Source organism: Elephantulus edwardii, unplaced genomic scaffold (genome assembly GCF_000299155.1).
Source record: "Elephantulus edwardii isolate Elephantulus edwardi_28Jun2011 unplaced genomic scaffold, EleEdw1.0 scaffold00246, whole genome shotgun sequence".
NCBI lineage: Eukaryota > Metazoa > Chordata > Mammalia > Macroscelidea > Macroscelididae > Elephantulus > Elephantulus edwardii.
In genome coordinates, this window is record NW_006399996.1 from 2,500,434 (window position 1) to 2,520,545 (window position 20,112).

Consider the following 20,112-nt stretch of genomic DNA (forward strand, 5'->3'; position numbering starts at 1 on the left):
AATGAGATTGGCACAGGATAGAGCAGGGTTTAGGGCTGTTGTACATAGGGTCGCTATGAGTCACAAACGACTCGACGGCACATAACAACAACAAACAACAAGTGAAGATAAACCCAAGCGTTGAGGACTCTCCTTCATAGGGTCACTATGAGTCGCCTGTGACTTGATGGCACTTAGCAACAACAAGTGGAGATAAAAGGAGAGGAATCAAAGCTGAGTTACAGTGCGTCCTTCTGAACTTGGGTGCCTGTGTCAGGAGGCACCTTGATACTGTGGAGGAAAACCAAAGGAAATTTCCAGGGAACAACATGCTTCAGATACTGAAGGAGGGTGTGGACCATCTTCCAGAGAAGGGGTCCTTCACGTAGGGGCTGGCACCGTGAATTTGAGCTTTTAATCTCATTAGTTCTGACTCAGTAGCACACAACAACAACAACTTCCTAAGCTCTTGTTGTTTTTGTTGTTAGGTGCTGTCAAGTCGAATACAACTCATAGCAACCCTTTGTACAGTAAATCTGAAGCCTGTCCTGTGCTGTGCCATCATCTCTGACACACTTGAACCTGTTGCTGCAATGTCAGCCCATCTCCTTAAGAGTCTTCCTCTCTTTTGCTGACCATGATGTTCCTCTCCAAGGAGTAGCCTCTCCTAGCATCATGCCTAGAGTAGCCTCCAAGGAGCACTCTGACTGCACATTCTCCAAGACATCTGTTTGTTCTTTCGACAGTCCACACTCAGTTCAGGCTCTTCTCCAACTCCACAGCTCAGAGGCATCAATTCTTATTTGTTGTGCAGCTTTCAGATGCATAGGAAGTGATTAAAAAGATCATGGCCTGAATCAGGTGCATCTTCCTGACATCGTTGAAGTCCTTGATGGCAGCCTTAGTTAATGCTGGATGTCTTCTGATCTCCTGACTGTTAGTACCAAGGGTGTTGATTGTGGGTAAGGTGAAATCATTGACCATTTCAGTCTTTCCTCCATCTATCATGATGTTATGTACTGGTCCAGTATTGAGGATTTTTGTTGTTCCTGAAATTTTTCAGTGTCAGCCAATTTTTTTTTTTTTTGGATACAGTGACTGTATCCCTTCCATCTTCTTTGATGCTTCCTGGATCATTCAAGATTTTGCCCACAGCAACTCAAGGCTTGAATTTTTCAGTTCTTTCAACTTGAGAAATGCCAAAAGAGTTCTGTTTTTATTTTCCAGTTTCAGTTCTTTGCTCATTTGTTCTAATACTATACTTTGTCTTCTTAAGCTGCCCTCTAAAGTCTTTTGTTCATCTCTTTTTAGAGTCTCTTCTGTCATCCATTTTAATCTTTTCTTCCTCCTCTTTGTTAGAACCTTTTGCTGTCTTCATGGATTATACTTTGGTGTCATCCCATGACTCATCTGGTCTTCGAACATTAGTGTTCAATGCTTCAAACCTGTTTTGGAGATGATTTTTTAATTCAGGTGGGATAGACTTATGGTCATATTTTGGTTCTTGTAGGATTATTTTCATTTTCTTGAGCTTTAATTTGAACTCATATATGAGTAATTGATGGTCTGTTCCACAGATAGCATCTGGCCCGTTTTTGACTGCTGATATTGAGCTTCTCCATTGATTGCTTCCATAGATTTAGTCAGCCTTATCAGATGAGGTCCTTGTGTAAAGATGCCTTTTGTGGGTATGTGGGTTTTTTTGGGGGGGGGAGTGGTTTATTCTTTTTGTATACCGTCGAATCGAATCTGACTGGCCCAGGAGATTGGCCTTCCTTCTCCAGCAGAGCATCTGGTGGATTCAAACTGTGTGCCTTTGGGATACAGCACAGCTTCTTGCCACTAGGCCACCAGAACTCCCTTTTGTGTTTTTTCATAAAAGGTATTTCAGTGAATAAATCATTGAATGTATAAAATGAGTCATTCTATCTCCAGCCTCATTTCTGCCACCAAGACCATACTTTCCCACTACCATTCCTTCCTCATTGTTTTCAACTTTTGCATTCATCACCCATAAATATTAATTCATATCTTTGTGGTTTTTATTTTTTAAATAATACATTTTGATTGCATGTTTGATCAATTAAAAAGTGCAAAAGTTGTTGGAAATCCTGTCTCCTCCTCTTTGGCTTTCTGTTTGCTAAAACCATTGCTTTATCAATGTTACACTAACAGTAGATAACTAAGACAGGGGTTTTAGTTTTCTTTTTTTTTAATTAATTTTAATGAAAGTTTACAGGGACTTAGGGTTTCCAGTCATTCAATGTTGCATTTTTCTCCCTGCCCACCCCTCCCCCCAATTCACTGTTCTCCTTGAAAAGTAAAAGAAAAACCCTTTCATTGTTATGCAGTCCCTCCCCCCTAAGCCCACTCCCCTATGCAGCCTTCATTCTGGACTTCTGGAATAACAATAATACCCAATCATATATTCCTTTTATACCGTTCTCTCCATCTGTTTCAATGCAGTATACATCATTCATCCCCTCCTTTTCTGTCTTCTTTCAACCCTGATGTCAGTCCCGTTTTATAACAGTGGTCCTATGCAATATTTGTCCTTTTGTGACTGAGATATTTCACTCAGCATAATGTCCTCCAGGATCATCCATTTTGCATAATACTTTATGAGTTCCTTGTTTTTCAGTGCTGCATAATATTACATTGTGAGAATATACCAGAGCTTCTCTATCCATTTGTTTGTTGATGGGCACTTGGGTTGTTTCCAGCTCTTTGCTATTGCGAACAAAGCCTCAATAAACATGAGTGTGCATATATCTGCTTGGGTGGTAGTTAGGTTTTTTTATGGTAAATTCCCAGTAGTGGAATTGCTGGGTCAAATGGCATTTCTATTTGCAACTTTTTGAGAAAGTGCCATACAGTTTTCTGTAGTGGTTGCACCATAGTTTTCTTTTTTAAATAGTTGTTTTATTGTTGTAAAAATAAAAGATTTAGCAGTCCAACATCTTTTACATGTAAAATTCAGTGACATGTATTATATCAAGCATCTATCACCATTGTTGTTGTTAAGTGCCATCGAGTAGACTGTAACTCTTAGCGACCCTATGAACAGTGAATCTGAACCCTGCTCTATCCTATACCATCTTCCTCTTCTCTGACACACTTGAGGCCACCATTACAGTCACTGTGCCAATCTATCTTGTTGAGAGTCTTCCCCTCCTTCACTGACCCTCCACTTTTCTAAGCATGATGTCCTTTTCCAAGGACTGGTCCCTCCTAACAACATGCCCAAAGTATGTGAGATAAAGTTTCACTGTCCTTCCCTCCAAGGAGCATCCTGGCTGTAGTTTTCCAAGACATACTTGTTTGTCCTTTTGACAGGCCATGGGATATTCAGTATTCTTCTCTATCACCGTAGTTCAAAGGCATCAATTCTTCTTCTGTCATCCTTTTTCATTGTCCAACTTTCAGCTGTATCACAAGTAATTGAAAAGATCATGTTTTGGATCAGATACATGTTAGTCTTCAAACTGACATCTTTGCTCTTCATTACTTTGGAGAAGTTCCTTCCAGTGCAGTGCCTTTTGATTTCTTGGCTGCTGATGCCAAGGGTGTTGATTGTATGATGCAAGATGAAGTCATTGACATTTCTGTCTCTTCCTACATCTATCAAGATTTGCCTATTGGTCTGATGGTGAGGACTTTTGTTTTCTTGATGTTGAGATATAACCCATATTGAAGGAAGAGATCTATATTCCCATTCCCTAAAAAGATGATCCAACAAAATATAGAAATCACCAAATAATATCATTAATATCACATGCCAGAAATGTTTAAAAGATGTTTTAAAAATGGCTAGAACAGAGAACTGCTAGAAATCCAAGCTGGATTGAGAAGAAGTTGTGGCATGAGGGATATCGTTGCTGATGTCAAATGGATCTTTGCAGAAAACAGAATATCAAAGGGATGTCTATTTGTGTTTTATTGACTATAAAAAGGCATTTAACTATGTGAATCATACCAAATTGTGGCTGACATTGAGAAGAATGGGAATCCTTGTTGTTAAGTGCCATCAAGTTGTAGATGACTCATAGCAATCCTTTGAATGAAAAATCTAGACCAAGAGGCTGTTGTCTGAACAGAGCAAGGGAACACTGCATGGTTTAAAATGAGAAAAGATATTCGTAAGTGTTGTATTTTTCTTCGTTCTATTCAGTCTCTATGTTGAGCAAATCATTTGAGAAGTTGGATTCTGTGAAGAAAAATGTGATAACCAGGATTGGGGAAAGACTCATCAGAAACCTTGCGTTATGCAGATGATCTTACCTGTTTCCAAATTATCCTATTACTATTTTTTTATATAAAATTTTAATTTTATATTGTTTTACTTACAAAGTTCACATACATTGTTTTTCAATCCTGTCTTTATTAATGGATTGTCAACATCCTCTGAGCTGAGAGCCATTTCCCCCTTCCCACCTCTTATTAGATAATATTCGCTAGTCCTATGCACAGGAGCTACTGACTCTTCTCTAAATACTTTCCCTAGTCTGTGTTCCTTGCCTGAGGCTTTCACTTCTCTCTGCCCCTCTCCATCCAGTGGAGACCTCGGACTCCAGTGGAGACCTTGGACCCTCTGTACCCTTCATGTCTCGGGTTCAGGAGAAGGGCTTTATCAGAAATACTTTATCCAGACAGTTGCTCTTTGGCTTTTGTGAAAACTTTTCATTCTAGGCTGTCTAATTTACCTTCATTCACTTAAGACTTTGGCACCTTACAGTTTTTTGGAAGGAGCTCTGCTGGCATGGCATGTTGCTCTGATAATCAAAAGCCTGTGTATTTCTGGTGGTTCCAGTGACTCAGCGGCCCTGAGGGAACGGGATGGGCTGACTCCTTCCACCTTTGGGTGACCGCAGCCCCGGTGAGTTGGAATTGACACCTTGGCAGTGAGGTTTTTCTCGTTTGGCGAACTTTTTGGTTGGTTGGTTGGTTTTTAGCCTCCTTCCTGTATTCCCCAAATCCTTCCATCTTCATGACCTTAAATATCCAAACCAGAAACTAGGATCTCATCCTTTAATCTTTTCCCTAACCCCCTACATCCAATCAATTGCTTTTTCTACCTGGTCTCCTTAATCCTTCTAATCTGACTAATTCTCTTTTGCTGCCACTGCTTTGGTTCAAGATACTATTATTTGAGTGCTTATGTTACTGAAAGAGTCTCTTATTTCCATTTGTTCCCTGAAAAATTACTTATTGAGTGTTGATTCTGTACTCGGTGTTGTGGAAACATTAGTGAGCAAGACAATTGTGATTCCTGCTTCCTTAGACAGGTAGCACAGTGGACTATAGGATCTAGCAGGAGTACTGCCATGGATTGACTTGTGTGGTTCACCCCCAAAACACGTATATACAGTGATATAATGTGGAATCTGTGTGATGACCCCCATGATAAATCCTGATAAACCAAATAACTGCAGAATTAAGGATGGAATGCATCATTCCCTAATCCCTTTACAGCCCTAATTGGAGGGAAGGGGTGTTCTCTTTGGGTACTGCTAGCAAACGAGCTGAGATGGAGAAATGATCTCCAGGAGTGGAGTGTGTCTTTTTGGACCCAGGTCCTTGCACAGTCAAGCTCCTTGACACTGGAGAAGGCCAGAGCACATGGGAGTCTCCAGGGAACACTGGGTCTACAGATGCTGAAAGGAGTAAGGACTTTCCTTCCCAGGCAACAGAAGGGGGCTTTTACTAGACTTTAGACTTCTAAAACCTGTGTGAGAGTAAATTTCTGTTTGTTAAAGCCACCAACTTGTGCCATCTCTGTTACAGCAGAGTTAGATAACGAAGACAGATACCTTGCTCAGCTCAAATTTTAGGGAAGAGCAGCTAAAATATATAAAGAATGATTAGGTTTTAATCTGGAGCAGAAGCTGCAGCAGGTGAAGGAAGAATATTTCAGAGTTAATGCATGTTAAAAATCAGCAGGTTGAGAGTAGTGTGACTTGGCACCTGCTGGGAATGCAGAGTTAGAATGGTGGGGTGGAGACACTTTCAGGAGGGTAAAGATTCATAAATTGTTATGGACAAATTGAACTGGACATGCCTTTTCCTTTGGGAGCTATCCACCATACCATAGAATGGATGCATGACTTTGGAATATAGAGTTGTAAACTGAGAGTGTTAATAAATAACTAAATCTGGTGGTCTAGTGGCTGCACTGCAATTGTGAAGGCATGCAGTTTGAGGCTACCAGTTGTTTCACAGGAGAAGGAGGGGCAATCTCCTCCCATGCGATTAACTGCCTCTGAAAACCCTCTGAAGGGTCAGCTGTGGGCCGGTTCTGACTCAACGGTATACAACAACAACAGTGGATTGATGAAGATTTATTGTAAATCAGTGAGAAAAAGATAAACAGCCCAGTTGAGAAATGAGCAAAAGTTGTAAAAAGTACAGAATATTTGCCTTGACATAAAGACCTATCAGTGTGGTATCAGACTGATTCCATATGGTTAAAAAAATACAGAAAAATATTTATCTTACTGACCTCATGCATTTACTGCAGAGGGTCAAGGACTGCAGCCTTCAATATGGACTGAGGCTCAATGTCCAGAAGACAAAAATTCTCACCACTGGACCAATCGGTAGCATCAGGATGGATGGTGAAGAGATTGAGATTGTTCACAGCTTCAGTTTGCTTGGCTCCACGGTCAACACTCTTGGCACCAGTAGTCAGGAAATCAAAAAACGTATTGCATTGGGAAAGTCTGCGGTTAGGGACCTCTCTAAAGTACTCAAGAGCAACGGTGTCTCTCTGGAGACTAAGGTGCGCCTGATACAGGCCATGGTTTTTGCAATCACTTGTTATGCATCAGAGAGTTGGACAATGACTAGGGAGGATAGAAGGAGAATTGACGCCTTTGAGCTGTGGTGCTGGAGAAGAGTATTGAATGTACCATGGACTGCCAAGAAAACAAATAGATTCATCCTAGAGAGGGTTAAACCAGGCTACTCCTTGGAGGCAAGGATTCTGGGGCTTTGTCTGACATACTTTGGACATGTTGTAAGGAGAGAGACAGGTCTTTGGAGAGGGACATCATGCTGGGCAGAGTGGAGGGACAGCGCAGGAGGGGAAGACCCTCTATCAGGTGGATTGATTCAGTGACTGGGGTAATCAGGATGGATGTTTCAGAGGCAGTGAGTTTGGCACAGGATAGAGCAGGGTTTAGGGCTGTTGTACATAGGGTTGCTATAAGTCGCAAGCGACTCGATGGCACATAACAACAACAACAACTGGTAATGAGAGAGATACAGGTTTATACCCTAATGAAATATCGCTGCACAGGCTTCAGATGTCTGGCAGTGCCAAGAGGATGCAGAGCAGCTGCTGATTGTGCACATTGTAGGTAGGAGAGTAAGATGAGGTAACCACATTAGAAAAAAAATGCCATAGTTAGCAAAGTTGGCAAAGTGCGTATCAGACATACAGGCCAATAATTTTACCTTTTGGCAGAAACTATAGAGCAATCTCTCCACATGTGAACCTGGCTATACACACTAATTGAAAAATAGAAAAGTTTAAATAACTTTGTTTTACTTACTTACTCCTGTTGTGGCCCTAATATCAAAGTGGGTGACTTTAGTTTTAGAACCTCATATGAGCTTAGTAAAACTGCTCCATAGGTGAGTTTTTTGCAATTTTTAAAAAAATAATTTTATTCTATTGAGAATATATACAGTACAAAATGTACACCATCATCTGATTTCTACATCTATAATGCAGCAACACTGGTTACTAATTGTGCACCCATTCTCACCCAATTTGTCTTAGTTGGTCCTCTCCTATATCATGAACTTGTTTCTAAGGTCCTTATCTAATCTTTTGAATTGCTGTGGTCAATTTTACACCTGTTCCTGAAACTGAGGAGGACCTAAAGTGCTTGTTACGGAGGGTCAAGGACTGTAGCCTTCAATATGGATTGAGGCTCAATATCAACAAGACAAAGATTCTCACCACTAGACCAATTGGTAGTATCAGGATGGATGGTGAAGAGATTGAGATCGTTCACAGCTTTAGTTTGCTTGGCTCCACAGTCAACATTCTTGGCACCAGCAGCCAGGAAATTAAAAGATGTATTGCTATGGGAAAGTCTGCTGTTAGGGACCTCTCCAAAGTAATGAAGAGCAATGGTGTCTCTCTGGAGACTAAGGTGCGTCTGATACAGGCCACAGTCTTTGTAATCACTTGTTATGCATTAGAGAGTTGGACAATGACTAGGGAGGATAGAAGGAGAATTGATGTCTTTGAACTTTGGTGCTAGAGAAGAGCGTACCATGGACTGCTAAGAAAACAAACAGGTTCATCTGGAGAGGGTTAACCTGGGTTGCTCCTTGGAGGCAAGGATTCTGAGGCTTCATCTGACATGCTTTAGACATTTAAGGAGGGACATCATGCTTGGGAGGGTGGAGGGACGGTGCAGGAGGGGAAGGCCCTCTATGAGGTGTATTGATTCCGTGACTGGGGTAATCGGATGGGTGTATCGGAGACAGTGCAATTGGCATGGGATAGAGCAGAGTTTAGGGCTCTTGTACATAAGGTTGCTATGAATCGCAAGCAACTCAACGGCACATCACAACAACAACAACAACATCCTCTATTAGTTAACATCTAACTATTGCTTGGTTTACAAGGACTTCAGGGCTCAATTTTATTTTATGATTTAAAGCTTACCTCAGGGCAGTGATTTCAAGTGTTCATCTCCATGACTCTGAAAAGTTTGGATTCTGTGAGAATTTGAGATTTTGTTCTGCATTTCTGCCCCTTTGATCAGGATACTTGTATAGAATCTTTGATCAAAATATGCAGTGTTGGTGTCCAGGCATCATCTTAATTCTTTTGGTCTCATTGCAGAGGCAGCTAGTTTTTCAGAAAGGCAATTAGCTGCATGTTTCGTTTCTTCTTTGCCTGACTCTGCTTCTTCCTGTTACTCTAATGAATAGAGACTAATTATTGTGCTTTAAATGACCAGTTACAGGATTTTCTTTCTTTAGTTTTTTTGTTGTTGTTTTTTTTAGTTACAAGCTTTTAAAACCACAAGCACTGTGCATTAAACTAGAAGGTAGAATAGAACCCCTATGTACTTTATTAGACCAGTTTGCTAGGATGTTCCATGAAACCAAGACCCACACCTCCAAACTAGGGAACCAGATCCTGTGAGGTGTTTGATTGGACCTTAAATGCTTCAACAGCTGTTCTCTTTTTGTTGTGTGATGTATTTATCTCACTGTTGCAAAGTCAAGTGTTTACAGGTGTAAACACAAGGTTGGCTCTAGATTCAGAGGATCTTCAAAGCTGTGCTTGCTCAGAAACAGATCAACAGGCCAGATTTTCAAGCTGTACTCGCTCAGAAACAGATCCCCAGGCCCGTTTCCAAGACACCTCAGAGTGTCTTCACATCGCTTCTTGGTTCAGACTTGTTCTTCTCACAGTTCGGGGGACTGAAAGTCCAAGTCATAGTTCCAGATGGTTTATTCCTCGTATGTGACCCTAGTTGTTCCTTGTTTCTTTGATGATCTTGGCCTGTAGACAGTCACAGTGTCTGTTTTCAACTGTGCATTGGTCTCTTTTACTTGTAGTCTTTTTGTAACATACCCTGGTGGTATGTTGGATTAAGTGTTGAGTGGTTAACCAGAGGTTGACAGTTCAAGCCCAGCAGTTACTCCAGGGCGGAAAGATGAAATAAGGGGCTCTGTGGCTTAGTGGCAAGGAAGGGTTCTGCCAACACAAAAGCACATGGTTTGATTCCACCAGCTGCTCCTCAGGAGAAAGATGAGCTGTCGCCTCTCATGTTGTCTATTGCCTCTGAAAACCCACTGGAGGTTCAACTTTGAGTTAGTTCTGACTTGACTGCACAGAATAAAAATAACAGAGAAGAATCAAAGAATAAAGAGAGATGAGACAACTTCTATAAAGATTTATAGTCCGAGGAACACTCTGGGCCACGCCACTCTGTCGTATAGAGTGACTGTGAGTTGTAGTCAATGTGAATTTATTTATCTATGCTTGTAGAACCTCAACTGATTGATTAGATTATATTGTAGGAGGCTATTAGATTACCTTGTGAAAGGTGATTACATTTATTAGATTTACAGTGACTATATTAGATACCGTTATGTTGTTTGCTGTTAGATACTATTAAGTCAACTGTGACTCTTGGCGACCCTGTGAACAGCACATCTGAACCCTCCCTTCCTCTGTGCCATCCTCATCATCTCTGCCTTGCTGAGCCCCAGAGTTGCTGTCACTGTGTCACTTCTTCTGGCTGGAAGTTGTCCTCTTTTTTCGCAGAAGCTCTGCTTTTCCCAGCACGATGTCTTGTTTTAACGACTGGCCCGTCCTAACAAGCCCAAAGTATGTGAGATGAAGTTCCACTCCTTATCTCTCAGGAGCACCCTGGTTGCACGTCTAAGATTTGTTCTTCTGGCAGTCCATGGTGGCAGTCAGTGCTCTTTGCTAACACATCAGTTCTCCAGTTTTCCTTATTCATTATCCAACTTTCACTTGTACATAAAGCAATTGAAAATATCATGTCTTGGGTTATGGGTTAGATACACCTTAGTATTTTAAACAGACATCCTTATTCTTTAGTACTTTAAAGAATTCTTTGGCATTGGATTTGCCCAGTACAACATGTCTGGATTTCTTTTTTCTTAAAACCTGATTTGCATAAAATCATTTGTAAACGTAGTGTTTTGTACATGTACTTTATGTTTTATATAATCATGCATATACATCATATTTTTTCTTGGGGAGGGAAAGTCAAAACACTATAATTCATATTAGTAGCCAAATACAGTCACTAAATCAGGACAGCTTCCAAATTAATTGTGCTCTCAGGCACCTCAACCTTGAGCTTTGTGGCCTTAGGCTAGTGTTACAAAGCCCTATTGTTGTTATGTGCCGTGAGTCACTTGTGACTTATAGTGACCCTATGTACTATAAGCCCTGAAATCTGCTCTATCGTGTGCCAACTTTACTGTCTCTGAAACACCTACACTCATTACCCCAGTCACTGTATCAATCCATCTCATCGATGGTCTCCTTCTCTTTCTCTGTCCCTCCATCCTTCCAAGGAGGATTTCCTTCTCCAACGATTGGTCCCTCTTTACAACATGTCCAAAATATGTCAGATGAAGCCTCTTTACCTCCAAGGAGCAGCCTGGCTTCACCCTCTCTGTTCTCCTGGCAGCCCATGGTATAATAAACACTCTTCTCCAGCTCTATAGCTCAAAGGCATCAGTTCTCCTTCTGTCATACCTAGTCATTGTCCAGCTCTCTGAAGTATAGCAAGCAATTGTAAAGACTGTGGCCTCGATCAGGCACCCCTTAGTCTCCAGACTAACGTCATTGCTCTGCAGTACTCTGGAGAGGTCCCTGATAGCCGACTTCCCCAATGTAATTTGTCTCTTGATTTCCTAGCTGCTGGTACCAAGAGTGTTGATTGTGGAGCCAAGCAAACTAAAGCTGTTAACAATCTCAATCTCTTCACCATCTATAATAATGCTGCCAATTGGCCCAGTGGTGAGAATCTTTGTTTTCTTGATGTTGAATTTCAATCCATATTGAAGACTGTATTGAAGACTATGGTAGCCCTCAGTCCTGCCAATATTGGACCGTCCTTCCTCACTGCCCCCTGTACCCCTATCCTTGACTGTTCAGGTGTCCAACAAACTTGGGCAATGGCTCTTAGCTTGACTCTGATTTGACCTATAGGGATAGGAGTCAGCTTCCTGTCATGTGGCCTCTCCCTCCCTCTGTGCTTCAGCTGCTATGGCTGTTGCTCTGGCCTGAAGGATGAATTGCTTTCTCTTGATGCTACTTCTTTGCTAGTGGTGAGGTTTATCTGTATCATATTTTATATATTGTTGTTGTTGTTTTTATGTGCTGTCGAGTCGCTTGCGACTCATAGTGACCCTATGTACAACAGTCCTAAACTCTGCTCTGTCCTGTGCCAATCGCACTATCTCTGACACTCCCATCCCGATTACCCCAGTCACTGAATCAATCCACCTCATAGAGGGCCTTCCCCTCCTGCGCTGTCCCTCCACCCTACCAAGCATGATGTCCCTCTCCAAGGACCGGTCCCTTCTTACAACATGTCCAAAGTATGTTAGACGAAGCCTCAGAATCCTTGCCTCCAACGAGCCGCCCGGTTTAACCTTCTCTAGGACAAATCTGTTTGTTTTCCTAGCAGTCCATGGTACGCTCAATACTCTTCTCCAGCACCAAAGCTCAAAGGCATCAATTCTCCTTCTATCCTCCTTGGTCATTGTCCAACTCTCTGATGCATAACAAGTGATTGCAAAGACCATGACCTGTATCAGATGCACCTTAGTCTCCAGAGAGACACCATTGCTCTTCAGTACTTTGGAGAGGCCCCTAACAGCAGACTTTCCCATCTGCCTATTGTCACCTTGTCTTTTCATTCAGGAAGATAGTCTTCCCTACTAGAAGTCAACTGATTAAATCACATGTAACTCCTTCATGACAGTTAGTGTTTGGCTAAATAGTTGGAAAAGCACAGCCTAGCCAAGTTATACATGACATTCACCACCATAGATGGTCAAATACTGCATAAGACCATTATTGTTAAAATAGAAGGATAACTAGTAAGATGTGGGTAAAAGTCCAAAGAGGAAAAGAAAGGGCTAAGGGGGAGGGGAAGAAATCACAGAGTCAGAAATTGGTGGACCGAGGGAGAGGTTGAAGGAATTAGGATAGATCTAGTGGAGATCTGAAAAGACAAGGTGATAGGGGGCATAGATGTACAGTGATTAATTTTATAAAACAGTGTATGGGAATGATGATGTGAAACAATGTATGTGAAGGAAGCACAATTATATGAATTTTGTATGCACACCAGTATAAATTTAAAATTAAAAGGGAGGCTAAACCAGTGTGAATACAGTCATGAGTACAGTTCTGTCCAGCAGTGAGAATATTACTCTTTGTTGTTGTTGCTATACAATTCATAGTGACCCTTTGAATAACAAATCTGAACCCTCTCCTATCCTGAGCCATCCTCACCATCTCTGATACACTGGAGGCCATTGCTGCAGTCACAGTGTCAGTCCATCTCATTGGTTGTTTTCCTCTCTTTGACCCTCCTTTCTAAGCATGATACCCCTTCTCAAGGAATAGTCTCTCCTAGCAACATACCAGAGTACAAGAGACGAAGCTTCGCCATCCTTACCTCCAAGATTTACACAGGCTGCACATTTTCCAAGATGTACTTGTTCATTCTTTTGGCAGTCCATGGAATATTCAGTACTCTAGCACCACAACTCAAAGGCATCAATTCTTCTTTTGTCATTCTTATTCATTGTCCAGTTCTCAGATTCATAGCAAGTAATTGAAAAGACCATGGCCTGAATCATATATACCTTAGTCTTCAAACTGACATCGTTACTTTTCAGTATTTTGGAGAGATCTCTGACAGCAGATTTGCTCAATGCAAGATGTTTCCTGATCTCCTGACTGCTGGTATCATTGATGTTGATTATGGATCCAAGTAATTGAAATAATTGAAAATAATTGAAAATTTCAATCTTGTCATGATGTTTCCTGTTGGCCCAGCAGTGAGAATTTTTGTTTTCTTGGTGTTGAGATGTACTCCAAGTCCTTGATCTTCTGTAGCAAGCTCTTCAAGTCCTACTCACTTTTCAGCGAGTTGTGTCATCTGCATAACGCAGGTTGTTGATGAGTCTTCCTTTGATCCTGATGACACATTCTTCTTTATAGAGTCTGGCTTCATGATTTATTTGCTCAGTTTACAGATTGAATAGATATGTAGAAAAGATCTAACTTTGACACACATCCTTGCTGATTTTAAATCATGCAATGTTCCCTTGCTTTGTTCAGACCACAGCTTCTTGGTTTAGGTATAGGTTTCATATGGGCATAATTAAGTGTTCTGGGATTCCCATTCTTCTCCTTGTTAGCCACAGTTTCTTATGATCCACAGAGTAAAAAGCTGTGCTCCAATCTCAAAGGCACGCAGTCCAAGGCCACCAGCTAGCTGCTCCATGCAAGAAGGATGGGCAGTTTCCATCCATACAATTAACTACCTCTGAAAACCCACTGGAGGGTCAGCTATGAGTCAGATCGACTATATGGTACACAACACTACCACCACAAACACGAATCAGACGTTCTTCTGATGTTCTCTACTTTCACCCAGGATCCATCTGACATCAGCAGTGACATCCCTGGTGCCATGACCTTTTCTAAATGCCACTTGAACTTCTGGCAGTTCTCTGTCAATGTACTGTTATAGCTGTTTCTGGATAATCTTCATCAGTATTTTGCTTACATGTGATATTAATGATGATGCTGTTGTTGTTATGTGCTGTCACGTCACTTGTGGTTCATACCGACCCTATGTACAACAGCTCTGAACCTGAGCTATCCTGAGCCAACCTTGTTGTCTCTGACACACCTACCACCATTATCCTAGTCATTGAGTCACTCCATCTCATTAAGGGTCTTCCTCTCTTGGGCTGTCCCTCCACCCTCTCAAGCATAATGTCTCTCTCCAAGGACTGATCCCTCCTTGAAACATGCCCAAAGTATGTCAGATGGAGCTTCAGAATCCTTGCCTCCAAAGAGTTTCACCCTCTCCAGAATGAACCTATTTGTTCACTGTCAGTCCATTGTAGTATATTTAATACTATTCTTAAGCACCACAGCTCAAAGGCATAATTTGCCTTCTGTCATCCCTAGTCATTATCCAGCTTTCTTGTTATTATTAATTTTAATGAAAGTTTACAGACTTAGGGTTTCCATTCATTCATTGTTGCACTTTTCTCCCTGCCCACCCCCACTCCCCTATTCACTCTTCTCAAAGTGAAAAGTTGTTTTGTTTTTTTTAATCCAGCTTTCTGATACATAGTATGTAATTGCATAGATCATGGCCTGGATCAAGTACACCTTAGTCTCCAGACTGACATTGTTGCTCTTCAGATAGTATTCAAAAATTTGCACATTGTGTTGGATCTCCTTCTTGAGAATGGGCACAAATATAGATCTTGTTAGGTGCCATCAAGTCAGCCGCAACTCTTAGCTACCTTATGTACAAGAGATCACAAGCCTGTCTGATCCTGTACCATCCTCATAATCTTTGTGCTCCAGCCCATTGGTGTGCTCACTGTCAGTCCATCTCATTGAGGCTTTACCTCTTTTTTGCTGATCTTCACCTTTCCAAGCATGATCTCCTTTCCCAAAGACTGGCCCATACTAACAACATGCCCAAAGTATGTGAGACAAAGTTTCTGGGCCTTTGTGTCTAAGGACCACTCTGGCTGCACTTCTTCCAAGAAAAATCTGTTTGTCTTTTGGCAGGCCATAGTATGTTCAATATTCTTCGTCAGCATCACAATTCAAAGGCATCACATCTTCAGTCATCCTTATTCATTAGCGCTAAATGCATCCACATGATTAAGTTTCACACGTACAGTCACAGAAGCACTTGCAGTATGAGGACATCAGTATATAATTTGGAGGCATGAAAGACAATGCTGTAAATATTTTTTTTCTTTGAATGTACTTCTAAGGAAATGTGTGAGAATGATAAATTCAGGATGGTCTTTATGTTTGAGGGAGGATTTCAGTAGGAAAAGGATTTTTTTTTACAAATTTAAATTTATTATTAATCTATTTGTTATTAATTTCAGTAAAATTTTACAGAGACTTAGGATTTCCATTCATTCATTGTTGCACTTTTCTCTCCTCCCAACCCTCCCCCATAGTACACTACCCTCTTGGAAAAGTAAAAGAAAAATTCTTTCATTGTTTTACAAACCCTCCCCCAGGTCCACTCCACTATGCAGCCTTCGCTCTAGACTCCTGTCATGACAAAAATACCTAATAAAAAAAAAATACCTAATCACATATCCCTTTTAAACAGTTTTCTCCCTCATCTGTTTCAATGCAGTATGCATTATTGAACCCATCTTTCTCAGTCCCTCCCCAACCCCAAGGCCAGTCCCATTCTACAACAGTGGCATCATGTAATATTTGTCCTTTTGTGACTGAGATACTTCACTCAGCATAATGTCCTCCAGAGTCACCCATTTTGAAGAATATTGCATGAGTTCCTTGTTTTTCACTGCAGCATAGTATTCCATTGTGTGAATATACCACAGCTTCTTTACCCATTCGCTTGTTGATGGGCACTTAGGTTGTTTCCAACTCCTTGCTATTGTGAACAAAGTCACAATAAATATGGATGTGCATATATCTGCTTAGATGTCAGTTATGATCTCTTTGAGATATATTCCCAGTAGTGGAATTGCTGGGTCAAATGGTATCTCTATTTCCAACTTTTTGAGAAAGTGCAATACTGCCTTCCATAGTGGTTGCACCATTTTACACTTCCACCAACAGTGAATAAGGGGTCCAGTTTCTCCACAACCTCGCCAGCATTTGTTGCTTGCTGTTCTAGGGAAAGGGTTTTAATTGTCTTATATAATACTTGGTAAAAAGCTGCACTGCAACCCCAAAGGTATGTGGTTCGAATCATCAGTTACTCTGTGGGAAAACGATGCGAAGTCTCCTCCTGTGTGATTAAGTGCCTCTGAAAACCCTGCGAGTGTCAGCGATGGGTCTGGGTCAGTTCCGACTCCACCTTACACAGCAACAACAACAACAATACAATACAATACTTTAAGGACTCCTGATGGTACAGATGGTTAATTGATTGAGTGCTAAGACTGTTAATCCAGAGGTTGGAATTTGTACTCATCACCCCAGAGCCTCTGCAAAAGTAAAACCTGGCAATCTGCTGCTGTAAAGATTAAAAAAAAAAATTCTCGTAAGGGACATGTCACTCTGTCAAATGGGATAGTTATGAGTCAAAATGGATCCAGTAGTAAATAACAACAGCAGGAAGGGTTTTCTCCAGCTTGGTGGAAGGGGGTTATTTTGTTTGGTTAATTGTTTTGGTACTTCATCTGTTTGAGCTGTTGAGAATGTTTTTGAAGGATTCACTGGCATGCAGTAGGTGCTCAGTAAAGGCACAGTTGAGCAGTTGGCCCTCTGTCTCTATGTTGACACATTTGCTTCTCCCTCTCTGCTTAAGAAGAAAAAAAGAGATTCATCTATATGGTTTTTAGTGGCCCGAATCTGACATTTAAAAATCCAAGTTGGCTTTTGAACGTTAAGCTGGAGATTCTTTTCTTTGTATTTACCCCATCTGCCTGGTTCAGTGCCTAAAGACACCTCCCTTTCTCCCCTGTGTCTCTAGACTCCTTTTCCCTAGTGACCCATATTTTACCTCATCTCTCTCCAGGCCCCTGTCCTTCGAATGGTGGAGGGTGACACCATCTATGATTACTGCTGGTACTCTCTGATGTCTTCAGCCCAGCCAGATACCTCCTAGTAAGTGATGTCTTATGAGCCCTCACAGTCCCAGAAGGACCTTTTCCGAGAAACGGTTAAGGGCAGCCAGGGATGTCAAGGGGGAGAAGCTGGTATGTTCTCCAGATGGGAGCTGAGAAGGCTGGTCAGTTGGCTTCCTCCCCTTCCTTTGACAGCACTGGGGCTTCAGTATCTGTGTCTCTTTCAGCGTGGCCAGCAGCAGCCGGGAAAATCCGATTCACATCTGGGATGCATTTACTGGGGAGCTCCGGGCTTCCTTTCGAGCCTACAACCACCTGGTATGGACCTGCAGGCCCCACCCCAGCTACCCTCCTGACCTAGCTTTTTGCCTTTGAAGATGTCTGGGCCTGTTTTTAGCTCTTTCTTGCTCCTAGGATGTACTGACAGCAGCCCATTCGCTCTGCTTCTCCCTGGATGGCTCACAGCTCTTCTGTGGCTTCAACCGGACCGTGCGTGTTTTCTGTACAGCCCGTCCTGGTCGTGACTGTGAGGTCCGGTCCACGTTTGGTAAGCCGCCTTTGCATCCACGGGAGGAATAAGGGAGGAAGGGGAGAGGGGCTTTCTGGGAGCCGTGCACCCATACTTTTCATCCATCCTCAGTACAGCATTCAGAAGCTCTTTGATGGCAATGTTGGCAAAGCAGAAAACAGACTCAGGGAAGGACATTTTCCCAGGGTCACCTAGCTAGCTAGCTAGAAGAGTTGGTAACTGCCCACTGTGTACTTTATGCCCTCCGAAATCATAATATCTCTGGGAAATGTGAAGTTTAATTTTCCTGTGAGACATCAGCTTTCATTCTTTCAAGGAAAAACTGGAATTTGAAACGGTAGAAGCAGGACATGGACATTGAGGCCCTTTGGGGGACAGAAGGATCTGGGGGCATTAAAGATCTTTACACTGCTTGTGGTGATGAGGGTGGGAGAGACTGTGCATGCCAGCATCCGGGCTTCCTCACCCTGTTCCTTCCCTCAGCGAAGAAGCAGGGCCAGAGCGGCATCATCTCCTGCATTGCCTTCAGCCCCACGCAGCCTCTCTACGCCTGTGGCTCCTATGGCTGCTCCCTAGGTCTCTATGCCTGGGATGATGGCTCCCCTCTCGCCTTGCTCAGAGGCCACCGTGCGGGCATCACTCACCTCTGCTTTCACCCTGATGGCAACCATCTCTTCTCAGGAGCCAGAAAGGTAGGAGGAGGACTTGACCTGAGACTCTAAGGTGGGCTGTTGGGGCCGGAGTGGAGATTTCATCTAATATGTTGGGAGGAAGGAGATGGGAAACACAGGCCTCCCCAAATCAAAGATGTGCCTATAAACCTGAGGAGAAGGAGGGAAAATAGGCTGGGTAGGGGACGGAGGACTCCAGACACCTGCGCCACCCACACACGTTTTGTGTCTGTAGGATGCTGAGCTCCTGTGCTGGGATCTCCGGCAATCTGGTCATCCACTGTGGACCCTGAGTCGGGAGGTGGCCACCAATCAGCGCATTTACTTCGATCTGGACCAGTGAGTGTCCAGGACTCCTTGCCCAGGGCCCTGGTGCCCTGAGGAATGCCCAAATCTGACCTGTAGGTGAGGGGTTCCTGACCCCCAGGTCATGCCTTCTACCTACCACAGACCTCTGTTCTCTCTCCCAGAACTGGCCAGTTCCTCGTGAGTGGCAGCACTGGGGGAGCCGTCTCCGTGTGGGACCTGAGCGGGGCTGCTGAGGCCAGTGGGAAGCCCGAGCTGGTGCTGAGCTTCCTGCCCCAGAAGGACTGCACCAATGGAGTGAGGTGGGCACATCTGGGGGCTTGGGCTGGGGAGGCAGCTCACTTCCCTTCCCACGGGAATGACTCTCCCTGCCTTCCCCTCCAGCCTGCACCCCAGCCTGCCGCTGCTGGCCACTGCCTCTGGTCAGCGTGTGTTCCCGGAGCCCACCGACAGTGAGGATGAAGAGGGCCAGGAGCCAGGCCTTCTTCCCCTGCTCACCATGCGCCACGCCCACCTTGAATGTCAGCTTCAGCTTTGGTGGTGTGGTGGGGACCCAGACCCCAACATCCCTGAGGATCACCAGGGCTAGAAGTCACTGCGAGGGGCTGGAGAGAGAGAGAGAGAGAGTGAGTGAGTGTGTGAGGTTATATAAAAAGGTTTTCTATGATACTGAAGTCTTTGTGTCTCTGGGGAGGCAAACGATTGTGGTGGTGGGTGGGTAGTACTGGGCTCCCTTGTCCAGCAGTAGTGGGCATTGGCATATTGTTTCCGAAATCAGGGTTGAGAGGTGGGACTACATGTAGCCAATAGAGGAGCCAATGGGGCTGCTGAGCTTGGTGTGAAGTCAAGTGAGTGGGGGGGTGGGGCTTCTCGTGCCATTGACTGGCGGGTTGCTAGGCAACTTGGTAAACTGAAGGGGGAAACCTGTTTGAAATCTCATTCCCAAGGTGGGGGTGGCAGGGGTCAGGGAGAGCAGTACTGTGCAAGAGTGGCAGTAGTTCTGTGTCAGACTGTTGGGTGTGACTGTGCGAGACTGCAGACAGTGACAGACAAGACACCCGTTCGCTCTAGCCCAACACTATTTACCATCCCCTAGCGGCGCTCAGCTTTGGGGGAAGGGGAGCAGAGCACCCGCCTCCGTTCCCTCGGACTCCCCCAGGAGCGAGGCGGCTGAGAATAGCCAAGTCAAGGACACACATGAAAGAGTAAAGGTGCCGAAAAATACAGATGTCGCATACAGTGTTCCTTAGATACAGGACAAGGGTGAGGGGCTTATTC

General features: G+C 43.3%; 1 protein-coding gene across 1 annotated transcript in view; it reads left to right on the forward strand.

Moving 5' to 3' along the window:
- The window catches only part of WRAP53 (WD repeat containing, antisense to TP53), a 29,915-nt gene extending 10,492 nt beyond the window's left edge, over positions 1–19,423 (forward strand). Inside the window, exons 4-10 of the mRNA XM_006899136.1 lie at positions 17,280–17,368; positions 17,556–17,646; positions 17,743–17,875; positions 18,341–18,549; positions 18,764–18,867; positions 18,999–19,136; positions 19,219–19,423. Coding sequence (XP_006899198.1) covers positions 17,280–17,368; positions 17,556–17,646; positions 17,743–17,875; positions 18,341–18,549; positions 18,764–18,867; positions 18,999–19,136; positions 19,219–19,423 — 969 coding nt within the window. The remainder of the gene's footprint in view (positions 1–17,279; positions 17,369–17,555; positions 17,647–17,742; positions 17,876–18,340; positions 18,550–18,763; positions 18,868–18,998; positions 19,137–19,218) is intronic.
- Positions 19,424–20,112: the final 689 nt, after the last annotated feature.